Raw genomic sequence first — 25,112 nt, 5'->3', positions numbered from 1 at the left:
GTACAAACTCTGATATAGCTGCTTTAATTTTCAGCAATCTTTTGTTACCTTTTTGACTGCCTTTCATAAGCCTGAACCTAAATGTACATGACTGATTGTACATAAATGTAATTCAATCTCTTACATTTTATTCTATTTTTTGTTAGAACATTGAAGAACTAATGGGTGGAAGCAATGAAGAAGGCCCAAGCATTGCTTTTTTAACTGGGATCTTCTTCTGTCTGAATTTCCTCGCTGCAACTCAAGACATTGCTGTTGATGGCTGGGCACTTACAATGCTATCCAGAGAAAATGTCGGTTATGCCTCGACTTGCAACACTGTTGGCCAGACTGCAGGATACTTTATGGGAAATGTTGTGTTTTTAGCCCTTAGTTCCGCCGACTTTAGCAATAGATATCTGAGAACTCAGCCATTGGATGATGGAGTAGTCACTTTCTCAGGATTTTTTTATTTTTGGGGAATTGTATTTTTAGTCACCACAACATTAGTTGGATTGTTTAAACGTGAAAAGTCTGAGATAGAACTTCATGGAGAGGAATCTGTTGAAGGAATCGTTGATGGATACCAAACCTTGATGAAAATCTTGCGCTGTCCAAGTATTTTAAGACTCATGGTTATATTGCTAACATTTAAGGTAAAATTTGAAAACAACTTGTTTAATTTGTCAAATTTAAGATGATACACACGTGGAGATGTATTTTGGTACATGTGCTTTCCTCACCTTACCTGTAGATATTGAGTTTTTTGGTGAAAACCTTTAAACTTTAATATCCAGACAGTAGGTTTGTTTCATGTACTCTATAAAGGGTATTGAAAGTAGTTAGTGTTTATTTGTGATATATAGGTGCAGTAGTTTACAGTAAAACCTTTTATTCAGTGTTAGATTCTCCATTATACTACACATGTATATGGTCCGGGTTTGACCTGTGGAGCCTTCATATAAACACCTCCACAGTATACATGTATGTACTCAGTTCAAACAGGTTTGATTGTAATATGATATTCAGCTGTATGCACATGTATGTTATAAATAAAGTGAATAAATGCACAGTCCTCCTTACATGTATTTACAGTATTTGTGATTGTTCATTGTTAGGTTGGCTTTTCAGCTGCTGACTCGGTGACTGGCCTCAAACTGATTGAAGCAGGAGTTCCTAAAGAGAACCTTGCTCTTCTTGCTATCCCTATGGTTCCAATTCAGATTCTACTGCCCCTTTACATCAGCAGATACACAGCAGGTACATGACTGTATCAACATGTCCGCACTGACGATTTTATTACATATATATATTACCTTCTTAGATATTATTTTTATTTTGTGTGTTTGGGCAGGGAGACATATTATGATATTTGCCTGTTGGGAGGTCTCTATAATGAAAAACAGTGACAGAGGTCTTGAATAATTTTTGACCATTTTACACACATGTTGCTTGTGTGTTACCATGACTGTGGGTGGAGATAGAAAAATTTGAACTGTGCTATAGAACCAATCAGGTTGCAGGATTAAACTGAGCCCACTTAAGAAAAAGTAATACAAATTATAATACACAGATTTTTGTTGAAATTACAAAACCTTTCTCATACAAGTCATGAATAGGCCACGTTCAATATATCAATATTCAAACATGGCTCTGAGGCTTTCAGGACAACTTCTGTATTTAGTGGTGTTTTCTATGTATCCAAGTCTCTTTTGGAAATTGTAAGACAAAAGAAACTTAAAAAAATTGCAATTTTGACCCGAAAGCCTCAGATTCATGTTAGAATATTGACATATTGAATGTGTCCTTAGCTATTACTTAGGCATCAGTATAATATTATAGCAAAAATGGCAATTTTGTAGAAAACATTTTGTTTGATGTTTTCAGTTAGATCTTTTTTGATACCTTGTATTTAAAAGAAATCCCAAGGAAGAGATTGATTCTAAACAAAGTTATGATGAAAAATGTTATTCTCCAGACTGTCCATTAATTACCTCTAGTTGGTAGCTCTCATCAGGGTGTCACTCAGTTGTCATGTGACTTAAGCGCAAGGGTAAAATGAGTTTCATGTCTGATCTTCCACAAGAAGTTGATCAGAAGTTTTTTGTCTTTCAGTGCCCTTTTTTTTAAATATGGTACACTATTTTATATGTAACTTCATTTCATCAATTTGCAGAGAAAGAAGAAAAGAAAATGGTTGTGTCATTTTTCAAACCTGAAGAAGGCACCATACATGCATGTAGAAAGAAAAAGGCATTGAAACTGTTCAATTGTACATACATACACGTACTGATTGTATGTCTGCTTTAAATAGGTCCTCGTCCCTTGGATGTGTTTCTCAAGGCTTTCCCATACAGACTCTTTATGGGCATGGTATTCATGATGTGTGTATGGTGGGCTAATTCTGTGCGTGGACCTGGGCAGGAGTTTTATCCCATATACTTTTATGTCACAATCTTATTGGTGTATGCTGTCCATCAGGTATTATAAAGTGCATAGATCTGCTTTTTTGAATGCTTTGGCAATATTCCAAGTCATTTTAAATTGTACACATAAAACTTAGTAATCCAGGCTTAAAGACTTTTGCATTTCCCTTAGCCATACATGTAGGCTAGCAAGCCTTACAGGTTTAAGTGTACAGGTATGTCATGTATGTATATGTACATGTACAATCTCCAGTCTTTGGTCAGGTGTTCCAATATTTTAATAAAGATGAGTGTATTTAAAATCTGATTCAATTAAATTTATAAAACAAACTTGTTCAAATAAATTCTACAGGTAGGTATGACAACTATTTCCTTACCCTACTACACTCAAAAAATAGCATAAATGGAGCATCAGTCAAAGAAGGTAAAAGAAAACAGTCAAGCACCACATGTATGAAATTGAGGGCTCTCTTTAGAACTACATCATTGGCATGGATATATCAGATCAAATCTCAGATCTTTGTGTACACTGTATGTCTTCCTGGTGTAGGAGATACAGTGTATTTAGCCTGTGAGATGGCCTTTACTGTATGTTTGGGTCACGAACAAGCAGTGAAGCAAGGGAAACAAAATGTGATTGGTCTACCAAATCTCATTGTGGATGTCCATGTTCAACTGTCATCTAATTTGTTTTTCTTTGTCATGAACAGGTGACACTGTACTGCATGTTTGTGGCCATCATGGCATTCCATGCTCGTATCAGTGACCCACGTGTCGGAGGGACTTACTTAACTCTTCTTAACACACTGACTAACCTTGGAGGCAACTGGTGTCAGACATTAGCCTTGTGGCTTGTCGATGGACTCACCTGGACAAACTGCGTAGGTGCAACCATACCAGGACTGCATTGCAGTAGCAAGACAAGTGCTAAGGTACAGGCGCTTCTCCTAAAAATGTCTTCATTTGTAAAGATTTTTTGTTCTAATTTATGTTTTCAACCAAAAACTGACTCATGTTGCCTATTTCAGTCTGTCTCATTGCATTCTGAACCTTGCAGGTTCGGTAAATTGAATAGTGTGGCACGTAACTGGGAGATATGTTTAGGATGTAGCCTAAACATCTTTAGATGCTCCTCAAGAATGTTTTGGAGTTCTCATCAAGCCGCAGAAATGTCCAAACAATGATTGGAAACAACCAAATTATCTTTGCATGATTATGGCTCAGTATATCCAAAGTATTGATCTAATAGAGCAAAAACACACAAACAAACAAACAAACAAACAAACAAACAAACAAAAAGAAATCTTCCCTTAGAGTCACGATTCGTGTGGGTCTTTGAAAACCTGGAAAGTCACGGATTTAAAGAATTTCGTTTTCCAGGCCTGGAAAGTCATGGAATTTAATTGTTGGTCATGGAAGGTCGTGGAAAATAATAGTCAAGTCTGGTACAGTTACATCACTGCACTTGTCAAAGAAGAGTGCGAATTCAAATGACACCATTCCTGAATTAGACTGAGAAACAAGTATTTGTATGAGTGTCATTAACAAAAGACAGCAGCTTGGCGTCAATTTCATCTCTTTTCTTTGTCTGTTGAACTGAGTTTTTGTCGTAAAATACCGTAAACTACCGCTTATAAGCCCTGGGCTGATACAACTTTGTAAGGGGTTTTAGATGGGCTTAAAAACGGAGGGGCTTATATTCCAGGAATCGTATACTGGTAAATAAGCTTTAAAACATCATAATAAAATGAATTCAAAACAACGAAATCTAGAAGGGGACTTTATACCCGAGGGGGCTTACAACCGGACAAATCTTTTGGTTTAAAGGTAGATGGGCCTACGGCCGGGAGAAGGGGGCGGAGGAGGGCTATAAGCGGAGGGGCTTGTAATCGGCAGCTTACAGTACCTTAAAACAAGGATAGTTTGGAAAATTTTCGAAAGTGACAGCTAAACTTAAGGTCATGGAAATAAGATTATTATTTTTATTTTTTTCTACATGTTTGTCTCTGTGGCATTTAGAAACAAGTGGGGCGACACTTAGATCCATTGTTCATCTGTTGTTTTTATTTTACTTTTTCAGGATTGTACCAATGCTGGAGGTGTGTGCGAGACATGGCTTGATGGATATTACGTGGAGTCCATAGTCTGTGTAGTTATTGGTATTTTATGGCTTCGGTGGAAAGGCCAACAGACACGGTCTCTACAAGATTTACCAGAATCTGTTTGGAAATACCAATGAATAAGAATAATCTAATATATAAATGAGGATAAATGAAAAGCACCCACTGCGACTTGGCTATTAATACATTTACAACTATTTAACATGAAAAGGAAGCATACATTTTTTATTTATTTTTTATTTGCAATAACACAAGGGAAACCAATGCTTACTTACAACACTAACTCTATTTACATTATATTGCTCTAATTATTTACACTATTTTAATTACAATAACTAAACGACTTACATTACTAACAAATACAGTTACATGACTTAGACAATTAAGAAATACAGTGACGACAAGGGGCAAAGGAAGCATACATGCATACATGTGCTTTTAAAAGATGTTATTTTAAGAGTCAAATAGGTTTGGCCAGTAAGAACATGAAACATGTATGAGTGACAACTCCTAGTTAACCCTTACAAAGTACCACAGCAGTAATGTTGATAATTTAGCCTCCTACACAGGGTTGCGATGACAAATTGAAAAAGCCTGGCAAACTTTTTTTAAAAATTTCTTTGTCTTGTGCAAGAAAAATCGCTAAGGAATAATGACAATTTGCACTCCCCTCAACGATTCACTTCTTCATTTTGGGGCTTTACGAACGGTTATGTTCGAGTGAAGGTACTTAGTGAAACTTTAAGCACAGCTTTGACCAAAAATGCGGCTCAGTCGCCGTAATGGTACACCTTTAACAAGGGTTAGGAATGACCAACTTGAAAAAGTTGGCCAACTTTTTCAGGATGACTTTGCCTCTTGTGAACTCTAAATAATGAACTACCATGCAAGTCAAACTCCAACGGCCCGGTGAGGGCAACATTCCACTTCCTCGGAAACTCCCAGGCTGCAAGAAGATTAGTTTACGACTTAGTCTGGACGTCATATTGTAGTGTTAGTCGCTAAGATTACATGAATGTAATTAAAGCACTTTGCATTGAGCATAAACCGCGTTGAAAAAGTTTTGCTAAACTGGCCTAGCATGGTTTTCAAATGTAACAAGTGTTAAGGTTTCATTTTACAGTAAAATTTGTCAGGTGTAATGTAGACTCTGATAGCGAAACGTTCTATACTTGTTTTGTACTTTGATTGGCTCTTATCACCGGCACTTAAATAGTTTACCCCAAAGCCAAAACAACACCGTTTCGGAGGAAACAGAGCAAGAAATGTCATAACAGGACAGATCATCACAGTTATACACAACTTAAGCAGTTGTGAAACTAAGAAGGAATCCGCCAGATGTTCGAATAACAAGTGGACAAAAACTTTGTTCCGAGATTGTTGATGTCGTTTCGCAAAATTCTGTGTGACTGTTTTAAATGTCTTCTCGAAACAAAATCATTTCTAACAACACCAGATGGCGAAAACAAGTTTTGAAGTTGATGTGAAACGCCTGAAAGTACTGGTGAAATGAAAAATTATTCTGGTACAAGGTTTTTGTCCGTTAACAGCTGAAATTGCTCGATTTTCCATCGGATTTCGTCTTACAGCGTGAAAAAAATTCAGGCTTGAACGGGATTCGAACCCATGACCATTGCGATACACGTGCAGTGCTCTACCGACGGAGCTGTCCTCGTATCTTTCTCTGCGGTTCAAATATGTGATTTTTCATATGTTGACTTGTGAAGCTGGTAATGATAACTTTTTCTGTTTTAGCCTGCAGTGCAGGCGTCTTATTGGGGCGAGTTAGCGTTACAACCTTGCGACCGCCTTTTTAGAACGCCATGTTAGACCACCATGTTAGACGGTGGGGGATGGGGGAGGGGAAAAATGAGATTTTCTTCGCTCCACCCCCTCCTCTAGCCTTCCTGTTGCCTATCATTCACCCCCTTGGTAAAACTTTCTTTCTCTCCCCAGTCTTCCACTGCATGAAAAATTCAAGGTGGCGGCTAAACTTTTTACGATGTGAGCGCTCGCTCGAAAAAATCTCGCCTGCTCTGCAGGCTATTTCTGTTTAAAACCATATTCATGCTGTACCGAAGCATTTAAGCTTGCCTAGGATGTGATATCCTTCCTCATGTTCCTGTCCCGTGTCTCCAAACCTTAACTGGGAAACTGGAAGGTGAGTTTTGTCCGTGAGTAGTCCGCTATCTTCATGCCAAATTTCTTCATTTGCATCGCAGTTGCATTTTTTATGTTCTTGAACACATGTTTGTGTCACGCCACATGCACAATAGCCTTCCATATTAACAGCGCCACCCCAATATTTCATTTTTACGCCATCACGTGACACCCACCAGCCCTTCCCATTATGAAGGAGCTTGGCATCAAAACATTCATAGCTGATAAACTGCTCACAATGTAAAGAGGCATCTGTTAGAGCTGTTAGCTGGGAGAAACTGGCTCCCATGTATGTCACGTTGCGTTTGTAACATCCTTCCTCGTCGCAACCGTCCACATGGGTTCTGTTTTCTGTGTCATGACTGACAATTGTCACGCCAATGCCTCCTTTGTCGGTCATGTTACAGTAGACATCAAACGGAGCCGTGCCACCGACACCATCAGAATCGATGACGTAATGACCACTGACGTCAGTTACATTTGTTTTCACACTGCTGCATGTCTCAGGATACCCTATATGGACAGTAACTCTAGCGGTTGTCCAAGTTTCCGAGCTACTCGAGTTACGCACGACACATGCATAATTTCCACCGTGGTATGTTTTAGCAGAGGATATTTTTAAGACTTTGGATTCATCGATGACCACTCCATCAGGGAGAGTTGAAGTTTTGTTATACATCCACAGGACAATTGAGTGCTGACTTGTTGGGACAGGACAAAGAACTCTGTTGTTTTGGCCAATGTAAACTAGCAAAGACGATGACAAGTCAGTTGACAGTTTCATGACGTTTAGCTCCACAACTGATGAATTAGACCCTAATGCGTTTGTACCAGTACAAACGTACAACCCACCGTCAGCTACACTCACATTCAGAATAGTGAGCTCTGCATCACGTATGATGATCCTTGAGTGGGGTAATAATCCTTCTGACTTGTTCCACGTGATCACAGGCTGTGGTTGACCTGTTGCAGTGCAGGTAAATATCACATTCCCTCCTTCCTCGACAGTGGTGCTCTGGGAATTCACTCTTACTGAGGGAGCAACTGAGGAGCGAAAAACAAATGAGCTGGGTGTAATTTACTGTGAGTTATCTCTGTCATTCCTTTAATGTTACGCTTGAGGTGTAAAATGGCAAAGGAATTTGTGTGCAAGCAAATGAATCGACAAAAGTATCATTCAGTGCTAAACTTATTTTTTTACAAGAAGCATACACTAATATTCCTCTCGTCCTAAACAGAAGTCATGGGGCATGCATCATGTAACTCGCCATGTAACAAAGTACTGTGTGTTAACTTGGTAATAGGATAGTAAGCTAACAACAATTCGCGTCAGTTTTGAAAGATTTTATTAATAATAGCAACTGAGGAGTGAAAAACAAACGAGATGGATGTTGAAATACTGTGAATTATCTTTGTAGGTGTAAAATGGCAAAGGAATAGTTATGTGTGCTAGCAAATGAATTCACAAAAGAATCAGTACTAAACTTATTTTTGAACAGGAAGAAATACTCTCGGACTTTGTAAATACTGACTCGTCTCCAAAATTCAAAAATCAAAACATTCTTCCCTATTCCTCCTTTCTTCACTCTTGTCCTAAAGGAAATTCATGGACCGTGCAGCATCTAACTCTCCGTGTAGCAAAGTATTGTATGTAATCGGATAGTAAGTTTATAAGCTGAACTCGTGTTAGTTTTGAAAGATTTTGTTAATAGCCACTAGTGTATTACGAGTTCAAATATGAATAAAATGAAAAGTTTGGAAAGTTAATTTGCAGTTGAATGTTACCTTCAATGGATGGAGTGGAACTTGTTGGTTCACTTGAAGTGGATTTTGAAACCACTAAGAAAGTAAATAACAAGGCACTGGAACGGGTGCAAGCGGAGTTTTTCTCAGAAATCAGCGACGTTTTTCTCAACAATTAGCTAAATTATGAGACCGTTAATATTTTTACTCTAAGTTTGCTTCAAACATACTACCAGGTTGATCCGAGCAGTCTAATCTGGAGGCTGACTTAAGCTATGCATGTAGACTAAGAGTAATGGCAAGGCAGCGTAAACGATAAAAGTAGCAAAAATACGACAACGACAACGACAACGACAACGAAAACAACAGCAAAAAATAGTAACGACAACTACAACAGAAACAACAGCAGTAATGATGAAAAGCAATACACCCCGGCGGTAGTTAATGGTCACAATGTATGTATTTGTACCATAATTAAAAAAAAAAAGAAACTGAAAAAGAGAAAAACAAAGATGATTGTTTCAAACTAGCAAGTTGGAAAAGCAGGAGAGACGTAATTTACGACATTCATTTGTCATATTAGTTAACTGTATGCGGAATAGTTGGCTTACATTCAAACCAAGTGAAGCGTACCTCTCAAGATTACATTAATGAATTGATTATTGAACCCGCTAGTCGTTTCAAGAATGCAATAATGAATTGATTATTTGAATATTGAACTCGTTAGTCATTTCAAAAATCAATATTAAATTTTTTTTTTTGAACATTAAACCCATTAGCCGTATTCTTGGAACGACTAGTGGGTTCAATATTCAAATAATCAATTCATTAGTGTAAACTTGAGTGGTACGCTTCACTTGGTTTGACTGTAAATCAGTAGTCCTATTAAATTCCCAGCTACTGTAATACACTAGGAAGAGCTTTATGATCAACCTTGACGGAACTGGCATTGTTAATTTAAAATAGGTAGGGAGAACGTAATTTAATGCTGCCATTTGTTGAACTGGAACTCTTGGGTGAGCATGGAACTGAACTTGGGACACTTGAAGAAGAAATTTCGAGACCCGCATAATCAACATATTCATTTTAACCAAAAAGTCAAGTTTAGAACCATTCCGCTCACAAAAGGATCTACATTTATTAATTGGTCATGACACTGTACAAGAAACCTTAACCTGGTTTATGTTAAACCATTTGTAAATTATTAAAGATTGCATACATTGTTGTAAAAAGGTTGCATGAAAAGGGGCACAAATGGTTAATTGCATAGTACCAAAGTCGACTTTGTATGTGTACAGTGGCCAACGCAGCAAAAGCTCTCAACAAGGCCACTTGTTGATGATGTTTTTTTTAAAAAGAACAAAAGTTGAACAAATCTTGTACTCTGATATTACGGCAAAACATAATAATTTTAATTATAATTATTAAAATATAGCAGAATATAACAGAGTATATAATCTTATATTGTTTTATGGTACCTGTGGGTTCTTTTGTGTTGCTTAGTCCTATACATCGATATCCTTTATCGGTGAATCCATTTTGACACAGTTGATTTGGAGAGCAGGGATGTTTGGAACAGGGGTTCTAAAGGGAAGAAAAATGAGGGTATTGCTTTGAGAGAGCGCAACGAACACACGTGTTCTGAGCAGCTCTGAAAGTTGTTAACTCCGAGAGTTAGTTAGCAAGAAGAAAAGCGCTAAATAATTTAATCATAAAAATTACAATTTCCTTAATTGTTATTGGTTTAAAAATTCCTATTTTCCACTAATTCACTTGCCAAGTTGTTATCGGACAGTTTGTTACTGAACAGTTTGTTATTGGTCAGTTTGTTATCAGACAGTTCAACAAGCCAATCACATTCAAAGTTGTAGTTTAAATCAACCAATCACATTCATAGTTGTAGTTACGTTTTTGCGAGTTTGAATCTCTACGTTCCAAAATGGAACGCGCCGCCTCACCTAGCAGCCTGGACGTACAACATGTGAGCGATACCTGTGATGGTTTATCGACTGCTACAGAAAGCTTTCAGGCGAAACTGAAAGACATTACTGCTCAAGTAGAGGCTGTCTCTAAATCCATAGATGATGCAACAACCTACAGCTACCAGTAAAATCTTAAAATCGAAGGAGTTCCCCAGAAGACCGAGAGAGAGAAGGCTGAAGAAACAACTAAGCTTTGTCTGAAGATATTTCTGAGATTTGTATGAATGTTAATGAGGACGATATAGACATCGCGCATAGGGTCCCAACAAGGAGCCAATATTACCACCGACGGCAACAACTTTTAAAACATCACCACCACTTGACATTTACCTCCTCCCTTCACAAACCACTTTCCTCATACACAACATGATTTTACATGGACAGTGGTAAAACTTTAAAGACGGTTTTGACAATACCTTACAACACCAAACATACCTCAGTACGTCTGTAAGTGACGCCTTTTTGACGCACGAGTGCCTCAGGGTGTATATCATGGTCAGAATTACTCAATTCACATTTGTAAGCTCCGTCTTCATCCCAGGAACCAAGATTATAAGACACGCAATTATGTTCCATATGGCATCTTACTTCACACATGCTTTCTGTCTGCAACTTAAAGGTTTTTACCACGTGACCCTGAAGAGAATATCCCTCCACAGCGGGCTTGAATCTCAACATCCGGCAGTCATCTGTCAAGAAGGAAGTTTGATTAAATCTAATTCGTCTTTACAACAATGGTATAGTGAGAAGCCCGTTAATCCGTTCACCAACTAGCCACAAAATTCTGGCCGTATTGAATCGGTGTTTAAAAAAAAAAAAAAGATTAAAGTTTTGTTCCGTTAAGAGATTTTCAAGGATAATCTCTTGGTTCCGGTCAGAGTAAAGTGGCCGTAATTACGAGGTGTCCGTATGAAAGGGTTGACCATAAGGCGGGGCCTCATTGTATTTCAATCCTTAAATTATTGCTTCCTTATGTATAGATGATAATAAGAAGTAGTTAAGCCGAGAAAACCAGAGGGGTAAATCTACATACCAATACCTCGCTGAGGGAAGGATCTAGAAAGAACTCAGGACGTTGAGTACTCTTTAATCACTCTAGCCCGTTACAAAGGACACAGACCATCCAATGAACTAATCAAAGCTTGTGGTACAAATACATGTAGCTGACACTAAATGCGGGGAAACGTGTGCGAGAGAGTCAGGATGAGTTTTTTTTGTTGTTGTTGTTTTCTTCTAATGGATGGAAAAGACGCACAAGTATTTTGAGCCAGCAGACGTAGCACGGAAATGCAAAACTAATTACTTTTCAACATACATATTTACCCCCAATTTCATTGATACGCGATCCCCGAATCAAAAGTCTCGCGAGCATTTGGCGATTCGCTTTCGTCAATCATGCGTTCCTTATATGGTGTTATAGAAATGCCGCTCTTGTTTTCAAAAATTATTCCCCGCGTGCAGAAGTCTTGCTATAACGCTCACGCTAAACCTCTGCACGAGCAAAGACACCACTCGACAAAGTAAACTTGAAGAATAACAAGCAACCATGTTGAACGAACAGGCTACACAGTGGCTGCCATATTTTTGAAAACAAGAGCGGCATTTCTATAACACCATATAAGTAACGCATGAATGACGGAAGCGAATCGCCAGATGCTCGCGAGAGTTTTGATTCGGGGGTCGCGTATCAATGAAATTGGTGGTAAGTCACAAACGTTCCAGAGGCTTCTGCACTGTGTTGTCACAACTTCTCGCTGTTTAGATTCAGTGTTAGATATAATCAGACACCTTTCCCTGATTTTATTTTCCCACGCAGAACGTCTTCAGAATAAAGAGGACAACGTCGCTAGCTATTTTTCTAACCCACGCTTTTTGAAAACAAACTATATTTAATATTGCCTGTCGCATGCTGTTGAACTGGGAAGAACTAAATTTAATTTAAAATTTATGGGCACAGTTTGAATTAAACTCTCACTTATAAAAATTGTTATCCTGTGATGCATGATTATAAACTCTATTTATCGAATTAAGATATCTTTGTTATTTTCAATATCAGAAACTCCAAGCTAACGGAAAGTCAAGAATTCGTCAGACTTTCATGCGACTCGATTGTTTTACTGAATTGAAATCTAACGTCTGACTTTAACGAATTACGACAAAGTAGTGCTGAAATACAGAGAAAACATGAACTGTGGTGTCGTTGAAAATTTTGTTACAAAGAGGATCAAAAGCTGAAATAATAACACCTTGCACATTCTTTTAACACACACTTTTTTCGTGTCATGATTAATTCTTTTAGTCTTAGTTATTTCTTCAACGTTAGTCTCTTAAGGGACCAGAGTGTCTGCAGTAGTTCAAAGAAAGCCGTTTGACAAAAATAATAATATAATATAGGGTTAGTGAAGAGCCGTGTTACATGTAAAAGTTTACTTTTGGTAATATTATTATAACTTAATACGGTTTGATCTCAGCGCACATGTTATTTATACCTTATGTAGTTTAATTTACCTATGGAAAAAAATACTCTACCCCTGCATTTGAGTCCATCTTACCAAATAATTGATATCAATCTTATAGCATTAGATATTATCTTCAAAGTGCATTTGAATGCTGCGTATAATATGAACATATGGATTTGAAAAAAAATCTCTGTCTCTTACCATGTTGTGCCAAAATCCTTGAAGATGAAAGCCAAGAGAAGAAAAAACATTGGATTAACACCAAGTTAGGCATATCTTAAAAGCCAGCGAAATAAACCAAACACATTTATTCACAGATCTGTCCCCGGCGATCACTTTTTAATACTTACATTTGTAACTGTAAGTTAAAATTTATAACTATGTTTTCTTGTTACTGGAAAAATGTTGCTAAGGAACAGAGCCGATAAAATAAAACCTCCTGCAGATAGAGAGAGTTGTTTTCGAACGCACTTGCAGCAATTTTTTTCATTCCAACCTTCTGAAATTTCAATGCTAATCACAATTAGTCAATTTAAGTCTCTTTTTAGTGATCTCTGGGATATTTTAAGCATTACCTTGTCATTCAAAATGGCCAATTCCCATCCCTCTATAAGACACGCCTGCAAGGAATCATGGTAGTTTTATTCAACAGAAAAAATATCCATTCCAAGATGATGAACACAACTACCATGATTCCCTGCAGGCTCGTCTCAAAGAGGAAATTGGCCATTGTTCGTGGAACAAAGTAAATACAAATTAAAAAAAAAAAAAAAAAAAAAAAACACTGCACAGTGTTTTTTGAGCGGCGGAATTTGACTGTTTCTTGCAGAAACGAGAATCTTCTAATTTATTTCTTTTTCTTTTTTTTTTAAAGCAAAATAATAAAATCTGGAATTATTATTCAAAAACTTGCAGATGTTTTAAATATTTCAAACAGAGATCACCAAGAAAAAACTTAACTGACTCTTTGATTAGTTATGAGAAAGCATCTTTTTACTGAAAATTTCAAAAATCTACAACGAAAATATTAAATAATACTGCAAGTGCATTCAAAAACAATTTTCTCCATTTGTAGGTTAATTTTATCGGCTCTGTTTCTTAGCAAAATTTTTCCAGTTATGTAAAACACAGTTATAAATTTTAACATACATTTACAAATATAAATGTTAAACGTGATAGCAGAGAACAGATCTGTGAAAAGATGTGCTTGGTTTACTTCACTGGAATCCAATGCCTTTTTTGTCTCTTGGCTTTCATCTTCAAGGACTTGGCGCAATATGGTACGAGACAGATGTGTCTTTTTGTCAATTCTTAATGCTTGTGTCATAAGCAACATTCAAATGCACTTTAAAGATAGTATCTGCTGAGTGTCTACTGCCATGAATTTGATATCAATTCAGATTCGGTAAGATGGAATAAGATACAGGAGTAGAGCTTTTTCTTCCATTGGCAAATCAGACTAGTACTACTAGCTCTGCAATAGCTTTTTAGTATATTACTATTCTGGTCAAACGGCTTTCTTTAAAGTACAGTCTAAAGACTAAAGAAGTTTTTACTGTTCTGTGGACACTCCGGTCCTTCTCAGGTTATCAAATTATGAGTTAGGCTCTCAGCCTCCTTTGTTAAGAGACTAACGTTTAAGAATAACTAAGACTAAAAGAGTTACTCACGACACCAAAAAAGTATGTCTTAAAAGAATGTGTAAGGTGTTATTATTTCAGCTTTTGATCCTGCTTGTAACAAAATTCTCAACTGGCGACACCACAGTTCATCTTTTCTCTGTATTCAGTCAGGACTACTTTGTCGTAATTTCCCTTGCATCAGACATTAGATTTCAATTCCGTAAAACAATTATGAAAGCCTGATGATTCCTTAATTTCAGTTAGCTTGGCTTTTTGGACATTCAAAATAACAAAGATATCTTTGATAAATTGATTTTATAATCATGCATCAAACTTTGCCAATAAATATTTAATTAAATTTAGTTATTTTCAATTTAGCAGCATGCGAAAGGTAAGATTATTTATTTAGTCTGTGCTATTCATTCTGAAGACGACCTGCGTGGGAAAATAACATCAGGGAAAGGTGTTTGATGGTAGCTATATAATATAATATCAAGAGAATAACCTTTTGATAACCTTGGATCCAAACAGCGGGAAGCGGGGACAACACAATAAGCTACTTTCGATATATTAAAATTAAGGTAATAGCGAGGCCTTGAGGCACGGACAAGAGAAATGAATAGACATGCTAATTCAATTTCCTTTGTTTGTGTCCTGTACGGATCACTACCAATCTATTCTCCGTAGAACAAAAACATGTCGACTGGTACATTTACCCATAAAGCTTAGCGCAAGAAAACAGTGACAATGCTCATAAATACGTACAGGGAAATTGTAAAACCTTCAAACCTACCATGCACAGAGTTGTAAGTGCAAGTACAGATATTGCAAAAAAAAAAAAAAAACAAAAAAAACAAAAAAAAGCCTTCCTTGTGCTTAAAGACTGTTTTAGGGTCCTCTAGGTAATGTGATAAAATGTACAGCCGCTATTTTTTTTGTTAAGAAGGATTAAAAAGCCTCTAGACTAGTTCTTACTTGAGTGTCAAAAACAATCTCGTTTCCAGAGTCTTCGTTCTCCTTGACCAGCGGTCGGAAAACGAGAGCTCTGGGAGCAACCATTTTGAAATAACAAAGGAAATAACCGAATTCTGGCCATCCGGTTTCACTGCGCAGTCTGCATCTATGGCGCATGCCTGAAATGGTTGCTCCTAGAGCTCTCTTTTTCCGACCGCTGGTCAAGGGGAACGAAGACTCTGGGAAGGAGATTGGTGTCAAAAAGTAATTGGTTTTGCCTTACTGCGCTACACTACTGGCTCAAAATACTTGCACCTCTTTTTGCCTTCAAATAAGGGAAATCCAAAACAAATCGTGACTCATGGCTGGGGCTTGGCTTGAAGTTAAAACGTACTCAACGTCCTGAGCTCTTTGTAGATCTGTCCCCTAACGGATTATTGGTATATAGTTTTACTCCTCTTATTTCCTTTGCTTGATCATGACTACTCAGTCCTTACTAGGAACCTCGCCTTACGGTCACCCCGTTCATACAGCCACCTCGTTATAACGCTCACTTGACTTTGACGTGAACAAAAACTCAGTCAATCATTTCCTTATTTAAAATACCCCTTCATTACGGCCAGATGGCCTGTTGTTGACCGCATTATCAGGGTTCCACTGTAATGACGTTTAAATGAAATTTCCTTCTTGACAGATGACAGCCGGATTTTGAGATTCCAGCCTGCTCTGGAAGGATATCCTCTTCAAGGTCATTGCTAAAAACCTTTAAATTGCAGAGAGAAAGCATGTGTGAAGTAAGATGCTTTAAAGAAAATTATTGCGTGCCTTACAATCTTGGTTCTTGGGATGAAGACGGAGCTTACAGATGTGAATTGAGTAATTCTGATCATGATACACACCCTGAGGCACTCTTGCGTCAAAAAGACGTCACTTACAGACCTACTGAGGTAAGTTTGGTGTTGTAAGGTATAGATAGTTTTCACGTGACGTCATCACTTTCTACAATCCAAAACTAAAGAGCCAACAAAGTTTTTATCCTCATCAGGCATAAGAGACGGTAAATTTATATCTGTTTACAATTTTACAGCACAATAGCGTGCTTCCTTTGGAATCCAGAACATTTTGAATTCCAGGGTTACGGAGGTGCGTGACAAAAGGCTATGATCGAGTTTGTCGAAAAATATACACTTATCCCATGATTTTGAGCCTTTTTAGAAGTTAGAGCATTAGGAAAAGTGCTTATGTAAATGCTTGTTTGATCAGTACTGATAATCAGTCGCCTAGGTAGCCAAAGTAAGTTCCAGATGTTTACACTAATTTCCGGCCGCCATATTCGTATACCACGGAGGTACACCAGCATGGCGTTTTCATACTGGGCTCTGTAAATATCTGCGAAATATTGCGACGAATATCTGAAGTTTGGGGAAACGCACAGGCCTAAAACTTGGAGAAGTGTCTTATTTAGTTATCTTCTATAACATCATAATTTCATAGCTTTTTCCACTGGATGGTTTTCGATTTATTTTTTTATTGCGCGACAGTGAAAACGATCTATTGTACCAACCTTCTTTAAAGTCTTAACCATGTCAAAGTAAAATCATATTGCGTGGGAGCAACGTGGTTGATGAAAGGGAGAGTGCAAATTTCAACTCCTTTCACCTAAATAAAGGAAAATTGACTTGATATCGTTGTAACGCTTTTGTCGATTAACATAGCGTACATTAGCTATTCGAGAATGATTAGAGTTATTACATTTAAAACGTTTTTGGATTCTCATTTTGCTTCAATTTAGAACGCCTGTTCAAACCATCCCTGCTCTCCAAATCAACTACGTCAAAATGGATTCACCGATAAAGGGTATCGATGTATAAGCAACACAAAAGAACCCACAGGTACCTTAGAATAACGTTTCAAAGTGGCATAAATACCTCTTACTAATCGAGTTCGAGGTCCGTACTGTAAGTTACGGACCGAATTTTTTCCCGTTGGATTTATGGCCCAAGCGCGAAGCGCGCCGGTCATAAATCGAAGGGGAAAAAACGAGGATCCGTAACTTACAGTAAGGACCGAGAAGACGAGATTATTAAGATATTTATTATATCTCTACTGTGTGCCTGACGGGTTCGGGAACGATTTCTATTTACGCGGACTCGGAAAGGCTTCAAATTTCTGACGCACCTCGAAAGCAAAACGAGTCAGTTTGAAATTGTTTTTTAGTCGCTAGCACGCTTTATTACATAATTTAGAGTATAAGAAAGTTCTAAACTTTCACTTGCTATAAAAGTTAAGAACACTTATCGATAAATCACGAAACAGTTTGGCAACAAAACCAACTTTAAATTTTAACGGGCCGTACAGGAGAGTACGGCCCGCTAAACTGACCAATCACAGCGCGCGCACTAACTAAGAGATATAATAAGGTCATATACTTTGTTCAGGGGCGTAGCCAGAATTTTTCTTAAAGGGAGGCTCGCACTGCGTCAAAGTGAGGGTACTCAGCAGATTGTCATGCCGCTTTCGCCACCTGTTGTAGGTCGTTTGCTATAAAAAGGCCTCTAAAAGTGGCGGGGGGAAGGGGTATGGTCACGGGAACCCCAGGACCCTCTTAGCTACGCCCCTGCACTTATCATAGGAATTACAACAATTATTAATTACGTTTTTATGTTTTGCCGTTATGTCATTGTGCAAGAGTTGTTTAAACAAATTCATCAACAAGTCGTCTTGTTGAAAGTTTTTGCTGCTTTGGCCACTGCACACATTTTACAATAAAGTGTGTAATAATGTATGTAATCTTTACTGATTCCATGGTAATAGATGTCCAACGGTAGCAATTAAATGAAAGAATGAAAGATGCGAATGCAGCTATGACACTACTGGAAAAATGACCTAAAAAAATTTTTCCAGGTCATTTTTCCAGTAGTGTCATGGCTGCATTCGCATCTTTCATTCTTTCTTTACTGATTGTTGAATGGTTTAACATGACGTTTATTTTAGCCACCCCTAAGGTTACTTGCACAGTGTTATAACCAATTCATAGATGTGGATCGCTTTGTTCTTAACCTGACCTTTTGGTTAAAATGAATATGCTGACTATGCGGGTCTCCAAATTTCTTCTTCCAGTGGTCCTAAGTTCAGCTCCAAGCTCAGCCAAGAGTTCCAGCTCAACAAATAACATTAAATTGTGTCGTCTTCTCTACAAATTTAAAATTAACAATGCCAGTTCCGTCAAGGATTATCATAAAGCTCTTCCTGACATATCACAGCGTATTAGAATACGACTATTTATAGCTAATCGTACCTTTTTGGTACGCTTCAGCGGCAAATCAGGCGAGTTTGGTCGAGCCATGGTTTGTATCTTGGTGAGACGTATAGTTGAGGCAAAATTCCATGGCGAGACCAAACGAGCCTCCTATGCCGCTGAGGCGTATCAAAAAAGGTACGATTAGATATTTGCCGTACCCAAATTCGGCTAGGTGAGCATGATATCAGAGCCATAACAGGCCAGTGACCCAATATCGCAGGATATTAGGACAGTAGACAAGGCTTTTGATTGGCTAATTGCGAATTTAGGTACGGTAATTATGCAAGCTATCCCAAATAGATTAACCTAATATTGCATAAAAGTGTATCTCTTGTTGTTCCAACTTGCTAGGTTGCATACAGCGTATTCTGCTCATGATTACTGCTGATTTCGGTTTTCGTTGTGTTGTGGTATTGTTGCTATTGTTATCGTTTTCGCTGCCTTGCCTTTACTCCTCTACATGTATAGCTGTGAGTACCTCCGAACAGACTGCTCGGATCAGCCTGATAGCATGCTACGAGCAAACTTAAAGTAACAATATTAAAAGTCTCATAATTAAGCTAATTTCTGAGAAAAACGTCAGATTTTTGAGAAAAAAAAAAAAAAAAAAAAACGTCGCTTGCACCTGTTCCTCAGTATGCTTATGCCTTATTATTTACTTTCTCAGTGGTTTCAACATCCACTCCAAGTGAGCCAACGAGTTCCACTCCACCCATTCAAGGTAACATTCAATTGGCAATTAAATTTCCCTGCTTCTTATTTTTTTCGTATTTTCATTCATAATTCACTAAAAGCAATTAATAAAATTTGAAAACTGACACGAATTGTTATGATCTTACTATACGATCACTAAGTTGACGCACAATACTTTGTGACATGGAGAGTTCCATGCTAAATGAGGGAAATACCTTTCTCTCTGTTTCTCGTGAGAAGATATTTTCCGGGACGAGTCATTACTTGCAAATTCAAAGAGTGCTGAACGTTATACAAAGAATTCAGTCTAGCATTGATTAACTTTATAGTGAATTCATTTTCTTGAATACATAAATTCCTTTGCCATTTTACATCTCACGTTTAACAGAAGCTGTTTCGGCATCGTGTACATGATGCCACGTCCTGCTCACATTAACCGAATTAAGCACTCTTTCGACAAGCACACCCTTGTTACTGTTGCAAGTGCATTGGTTTTTAGCAGCGTGCTTTACTGGTCAACTGTTTGGAGTAAAACCTCTCAAACAAGCTTAAGCAAGTTAAAGGCAGTCTAAAACGTGGCCTGTCGTATTGTTAATGGAAAAAGGAAATTTGACCACATATCTTCAGTCTTAAAGGAATTGCGCTGGTTGCCATGCAGTAAACGAGCTACTCTTCTATTTAGATGCGATAATGGCATTCAAATGCATGACGGGACGTGCCCCTAGATACTCCGAACAGTTCATTAGGCGATGTGACTTAAAAGTCTGCAGAACAAGGAATTCTCCAACGCTGAAAATCTTTTTAGTGCCGGCCAAAACTCACTTGTTTACAGAGCAGTCGCCTTGTGGAATTCTTTATCAAACGATCTTGAACTTTGTAAATTATTGAACCATTTTAAACGTTGCCTTAAGTTAAGCCTCTTAAGTTATATTAGTCACTCTACTTGATCAGTCGAACCACCCTATTTGCAATTGTTTTTGTATCTTGTATTCATTCAGTTTAATAGTTTTCATAATTGTAGTTTTTATTCTAGACGTATATATAGATCACCGCTTTTATTGTATCTTGTAGTAATTCATTGAATTTGATGGTTTTTAAGTTTTTCACTCCTCAGTTGCTCCTTCAATAAGAGTGAATTCCCAAAGCACCACTGTCGAGGAAGGAGGGAACGTGATATTCACCTACACTGCAACAGGTTAACCACAGCCTGTGATCACGTGGAACAAGTCTGAAGGATTCCTATCCCAATCAAGGACCATGATACGTGATGCAGAGCTCACTATTCTGAATGTGAGTGCAGATGACAGTGGGTTGTACGCGTTTCTACTGGTACAAACGCGTTAGGAGCTAATTCATAAGCTGTGGAGCTAAACGTCGTAAAACTGTCAACTGACGTGTCATGGTCTTTGATCGTTTACATTGGCCAAAACAACAGAGTTCTTTGTCCTGTCCCAACAAATCTGCACTCAATCGTCCAGTGGATGTATAACAAAACTCCAACTCTCGCAGATGAATCCAAAGCCTAAAAAATAACATCTGCTAAACTAGACCACGGTGGAAATTATACTTGTGTCGTGCAGGACTCGAGTAGCTCGGGAACTTGGACATCCGCAAGAGTTATTGTCCATATAAGGTATCCTGAGACATGCAGCAGTGTGAAAACAAATGTAGCTTACGTCAGTGGTCATTACGTCATCGATTCTGATGGTTTCGGGAGTACGGCTCCGTTTGATGTCTACTGTAACATCACCGACAAAGGAGGCATTGTAGTGACAACTGTCAGTCATGAAAAAGAAAACAGAACCCATGGGGACGGTTGCGACGAGGAAGGATGCTACAAACGCGACGTGACATACATGGGAGCCAGTCTCTCCAAGCTAACAGCTCTAACAGATGCGTCTTTACATTGTGAGCAGTTTATCAGCTATGAATGTTTTAATGCCAAGCTCCTTCGTCATCGGAAGGGCTGGCGGGTGTCACGTAATGGCGTAAAAATGAAATATTGGGGTGGCGCTGAAAATAAGGAAGGTTAATGTGCATGTGGCGTTACACAAACCTGTGTAGACGAAAGCTGGAAATGCAACTGCGATGCAATTGAAAAAAGTTTGGCGTGAAGATAGGTGAGGAACGGACAAAACTCACCTTCCAGTGTCCCAGTTAAGGTTTGGAGACACAGCAGGCATATTGGAGGAAGGATATTACATTCTAGGCAAGCTGAAATGCTACGGTACAGCGTGAATATGGTTTTGTTGCCACAGAAACAAGACGGTGGTGTTTTGGCTTTGGGGTGAACTACTTATATGGTTGCGGTACTATCCAGTTAGAGTTTCTTTCAAGAACGTTACGCTTATCTCTTAGAATGCCAATTTCAATTTGCAATTTAAAGCATCTTCTTTCACCGCGGGACGGAACCAGTGAACACATGTTGTTCATATATCTCGAAATTGATCGTCACAAGCACAATACAAATTTAAAATGAATCAAACATTGACTGTTTTGACGCTCACTAAGTAGTGTGCAAAACTGCACATTTATTTTTCCCGTGTTGAGCTGTATTGAACACCTGGCCGCAAAATCTCCGCCAAAATGTAGGTCATCAGGAGTAGTCGAATTTTTAACAGAAACTTGTTATTCAGTCGATGAAGTCAGGAAATTGTCAGTTATGTTAAAGGATATAAAAAAGAAGACACCTCTCAAAGTTTTAAGTCTTTGCGATTTCCCAAACTTCAGATATTCGTCACAGGGAACCCGAACACTATATCAGCAGTAAAAATAAATGTACTGTTAATTACTTGTGTTCCTGTGTCTTTTTGAGTTCGCCGGCTTTCATAACCAGTCTTCTTTACTAACTATGATTCAGCCTATGAAATTTCCAAATCTGTCTTTCTACATATGGGAGGAGACTTCTAGACAATATCGTATAGGATACTGTACATCCAAAGTTAGCATCACAAAAATAGGTCACATGCAGTTGCATTGTACTGGGCAAATAGCAAAGCTAAACTTAAATCGGGTATATCGTCATCAATCTTTGAAAATACCTTGTTGATCTCTAATGATAAGCAAATAAAGTTGCCTTTTCATACTAACGTAAGCGATAAATATATGTAATCTGTAGATACATCGGCTTTTCTGTGGTCAGTTGCCATGTAATAATTAATTTTATATGTACAGAAATCACCAATGTCTTTCTGTATCTATTGTTTTTCGCCTCATTACTTTTATATCATAAAGCAAATGAAGAATCCTAAGCCGTGTATTACACTGTGATAAAACACAACAAGCGTTTCGTACAATATTATAACCATTTGCGATACACTTGGATTCACTTTACCTATACAATAACCTTTTCTACTGTATATTGTGCAATATAGCTGTGCATTTGCCGAATATTTTTTTGAGATCATGTTATCTAAAGAAGGGATACATTCATTTGCATAATATAGTTAAGAGAGTTGATAGCAGCTCACGATCTTTCAGAGTATAGACCCACTGATTCACCTGAACGTCAGGTCCATTAAACTAGGGATAAAATACCTTTCTTTGATGTTCAAAATAGCTATAGGTAACAGGGCATGTTTAGCTTCTATAGATCAACCTAATTGTTGCGTCAGTTAAAGAAAGAAACGTCAAACGACTGTGGGCCAGAAAATTCGATTACAGCTATAATGTTAAAACAATATCGAGTTGATAAACGCTCGACGCGGATTTATCAGGGCCACTAAAACTAATATTACCTCACGATATCGGCTACATCCTATTCAATGAGGAAACTTGTGTCTCCTACGCATTGTATTAACAAAAGTGGCTTATATGGCTGCCCAAGGGGATTGACAGCTTAGTTTTGAAGAAGTACTCTTATTATATGGCTAGCCCAGTGAGCAGGCAAGTTGAACCAGATGATACACTGTCATTGGCTACCAAAGTGGGCAAGATGAACCAAAGCCTGCGCTGTAATTGGCTTCCCGAGCGGGCAAGTTGACGCTAACTTGAATTGCCCACTCGAGACTACCCGCTGTGTACCGGAAGGAAAAATTTCCCAAAAAGCCATATAGTAAATCCTTTATTAGCCAAGCTTGCTCGGTCAAGATGACTGGATATTAGCCTCGGCCTTTTTTTTTTTTTTGCGTTTATGGACCTTGACTCCGTCTCGGTAAATAAAAAGGAAAAGGAACTGGGGCGATATCCAGCCATCTTGACATCACGCTTGGTCAATAACCCATATTTATGTTCCTAAGTTTAGCTCTCTCGCGAACTTGGAAAATATCACTGAGGCTTGAATTTTCAAGCGAAAAAACTGAGACATCAACTCGGGTGTTATTCAACTTTGGAGACGACGATCAGAGTTTAAGAATGTGGCTGAGCGCATTACTGCTGCTAGCAGCTAGCGTCGGCTTGAAGGGTATCTATTTGACTGGTCGTTTTGGGTGAGAAACGTACTTTAGAAGCAGCTATATAGCTTAAACTTATTGCTGTTTCTTGTTTTTATCTCCTCCTAGTTTCCACAGGAATAAAAAGAGGTAAGCCAAAATAACTTAGGATTGTATCACTACATTTAAACTGCAAAAAATGAGAAATTTATGCATCGTATAATGAACGGACCCAGACGATTCTTGCATCTTGTTTCTTATATTTATAGAAAGTCGAAAGGACATAGAGGGTAAGTTGGACACATCGACTTATGTTGAATAAAACAAGAAGAGCAAGTGGTCCAACCATTACGTTTGCTCTCTGTTCACTTCGAATTGTTGAGTGTCCTTTTATTTACCTATATGCTAAGAATGCAAATGTGGAAAATCTGGTTAAGAAACATAAGCGTCTTCTTCATTGACGTCTATCAAGGTACTATTTCACGTGCAAAGGGGTCACTCGATCACAACTCGCCTCTTTTGATTCATAATGCTAAGCTTTTGAAAAAAATGCATATTAAACTGTTGTTATATTGGTTAAAGGGTTGATTGCGTCGCCGTGTCAAGGCTTGCCCCAGACCTGCCTCCTTCCTAAAGTTACAGGCGTTTGTAGAGCCGCCTTTCTTAGATATTACTTTGACAAGGTCAGCGGTCGGTGCAAGACGTTCATTTATGGCGGTTGCCAGAGAAACCAAAACAATTTCCGGAATCTGAAAGACTGCCTGAGGAAATGTGCAAGTACGTCTGATGTGCATTAGTTGTGCAATAATTATACCTAGAGTCAGCTACATATATATAGAGAATAACTCACCGATTTCATCTTCGTATAATGTACATAAGCTACATCACTCGGCCCACATCATCCCCGGTTGTCACCATTTTGCAATTAGGAGTAAACGGGTATTGCTAATTACCAGAGGCATTTGTTGAGAAATCTTTATACAATGAAGTCTGGAGCTCCGTGGTTGATCTAGATACGCATTGAAATTTAATGTAAAATGATCTTTAATTCTGACTTTTTGGGGGGCTCCAACGATGTCTAGCCAATTGAAACAGGTTTACTGTATATAGTTTATAACTCTGAAAAAAAATAAAATAAAATAAAAATAAGAATCTCGCTTGATTTACATAGAACTTTGAAAACAACTTCTTTTAGAAAACTGTCCTAGTGGAGGAAAGCGACCAGGTGGCGGAAGGAGACCCCGTGGGGGACGAAGACCTGGTGGGGGACGAAGACCCAGTGGAAGAGTCAAACAGGCGGTAA

At 38.2% G+C, this 25,112-nt stretch overlaps 2 protein-coding genes and 1 pseudogene across 2 annotated transcripts in view; 2 read left to right on the top strand and 1 right to left on the bottom strand.

Moving 5' to 3' along the window:
• LOC110041790 (acetyl-coenzyme A transporter 1-like) overlaps positions 1 to 5,687 on the top strand; it is an 8,837-nt gene extending 3,150 nt beyond the window's left edge. The window contains exons 2-6 of the mRNA XM_089282902.1: positions 147 to 635; positions 1,098 to 1,239; positions 2,294 to 2,460; positions 3,116 to 3,337; positions 4,486 to 5,687. Of these exons, the coding sequence (XP_089139028.1) occupies positions 147 to 635; positions 1,098 to 1,239; positions 2,294 to 2,460; positions 3,116 to 3,337; positions 4,486 to 4,644 (1,179 nt within the window). The 3' untranslated portion in view covers positions 4,645 to 5,687. The remainder of the gene's footprint in view (positions 1 to 146; positions 636 to 1,097; positions 1,240 to 2,293; positions 2,461 to 3,115; positions 3,338 to 4,485) is intronic.
• Positions 5,688 to 6,310: 623 nt separating this feature from the next.
• LOC110041813 (contactin-associated protein-like 5) lies at positions 6,311 to 7,469 on the bottom strand. The gene has a single exon (XM_020747141.2). It carries the CDS (start codon positions 7,467 to 7,469, stop codon positions 6,591 to 6,593), a length of 879 nt encoding a protein of 292 aa, XP_020602800.2. The 3' UTR covers positions 6,311 to 6,590.
• Positions 7,470 to 20,838: 13,369 nt separating this feature from the next.
• On the top strand, positions 20,839 to 25,112 carry LOC149117227 (contactin-associated protein 1-like; annotated as a pseudogene).

The sequence above is a fragment of the Orbicella faveolata genome, unplaced genomic scaffold (genome assembly GCF_042242905.1).
Source record: "Orbicella faveolata isolate gen_17 unplaced genomic scaffold, um_ofav_v1 contig_12, whole genome shotgun sequence".
In the NCBI taxonomy this organism is placed as follows: domain Eukaryota; kingdom Metazoa; phylum Cnidaria; class Anthozoa; order Scleractinia; family Merulinidae; genus Orbicella; species Orbicella faveolata.
Note: the sequence above shows the minus strand (reverse complement) of the source record. Positions and strands in the feature narration are given on the sequence as shown.

Coding starts and splice junctions, on each gene's coding strand:
- LOC110041813 (XM_020747141.2), bottom strand. CDS start 7,469: ATGAAACTGTCAACTGACTTGTCATCGTCTTTGCTAGTTTACATTGGC.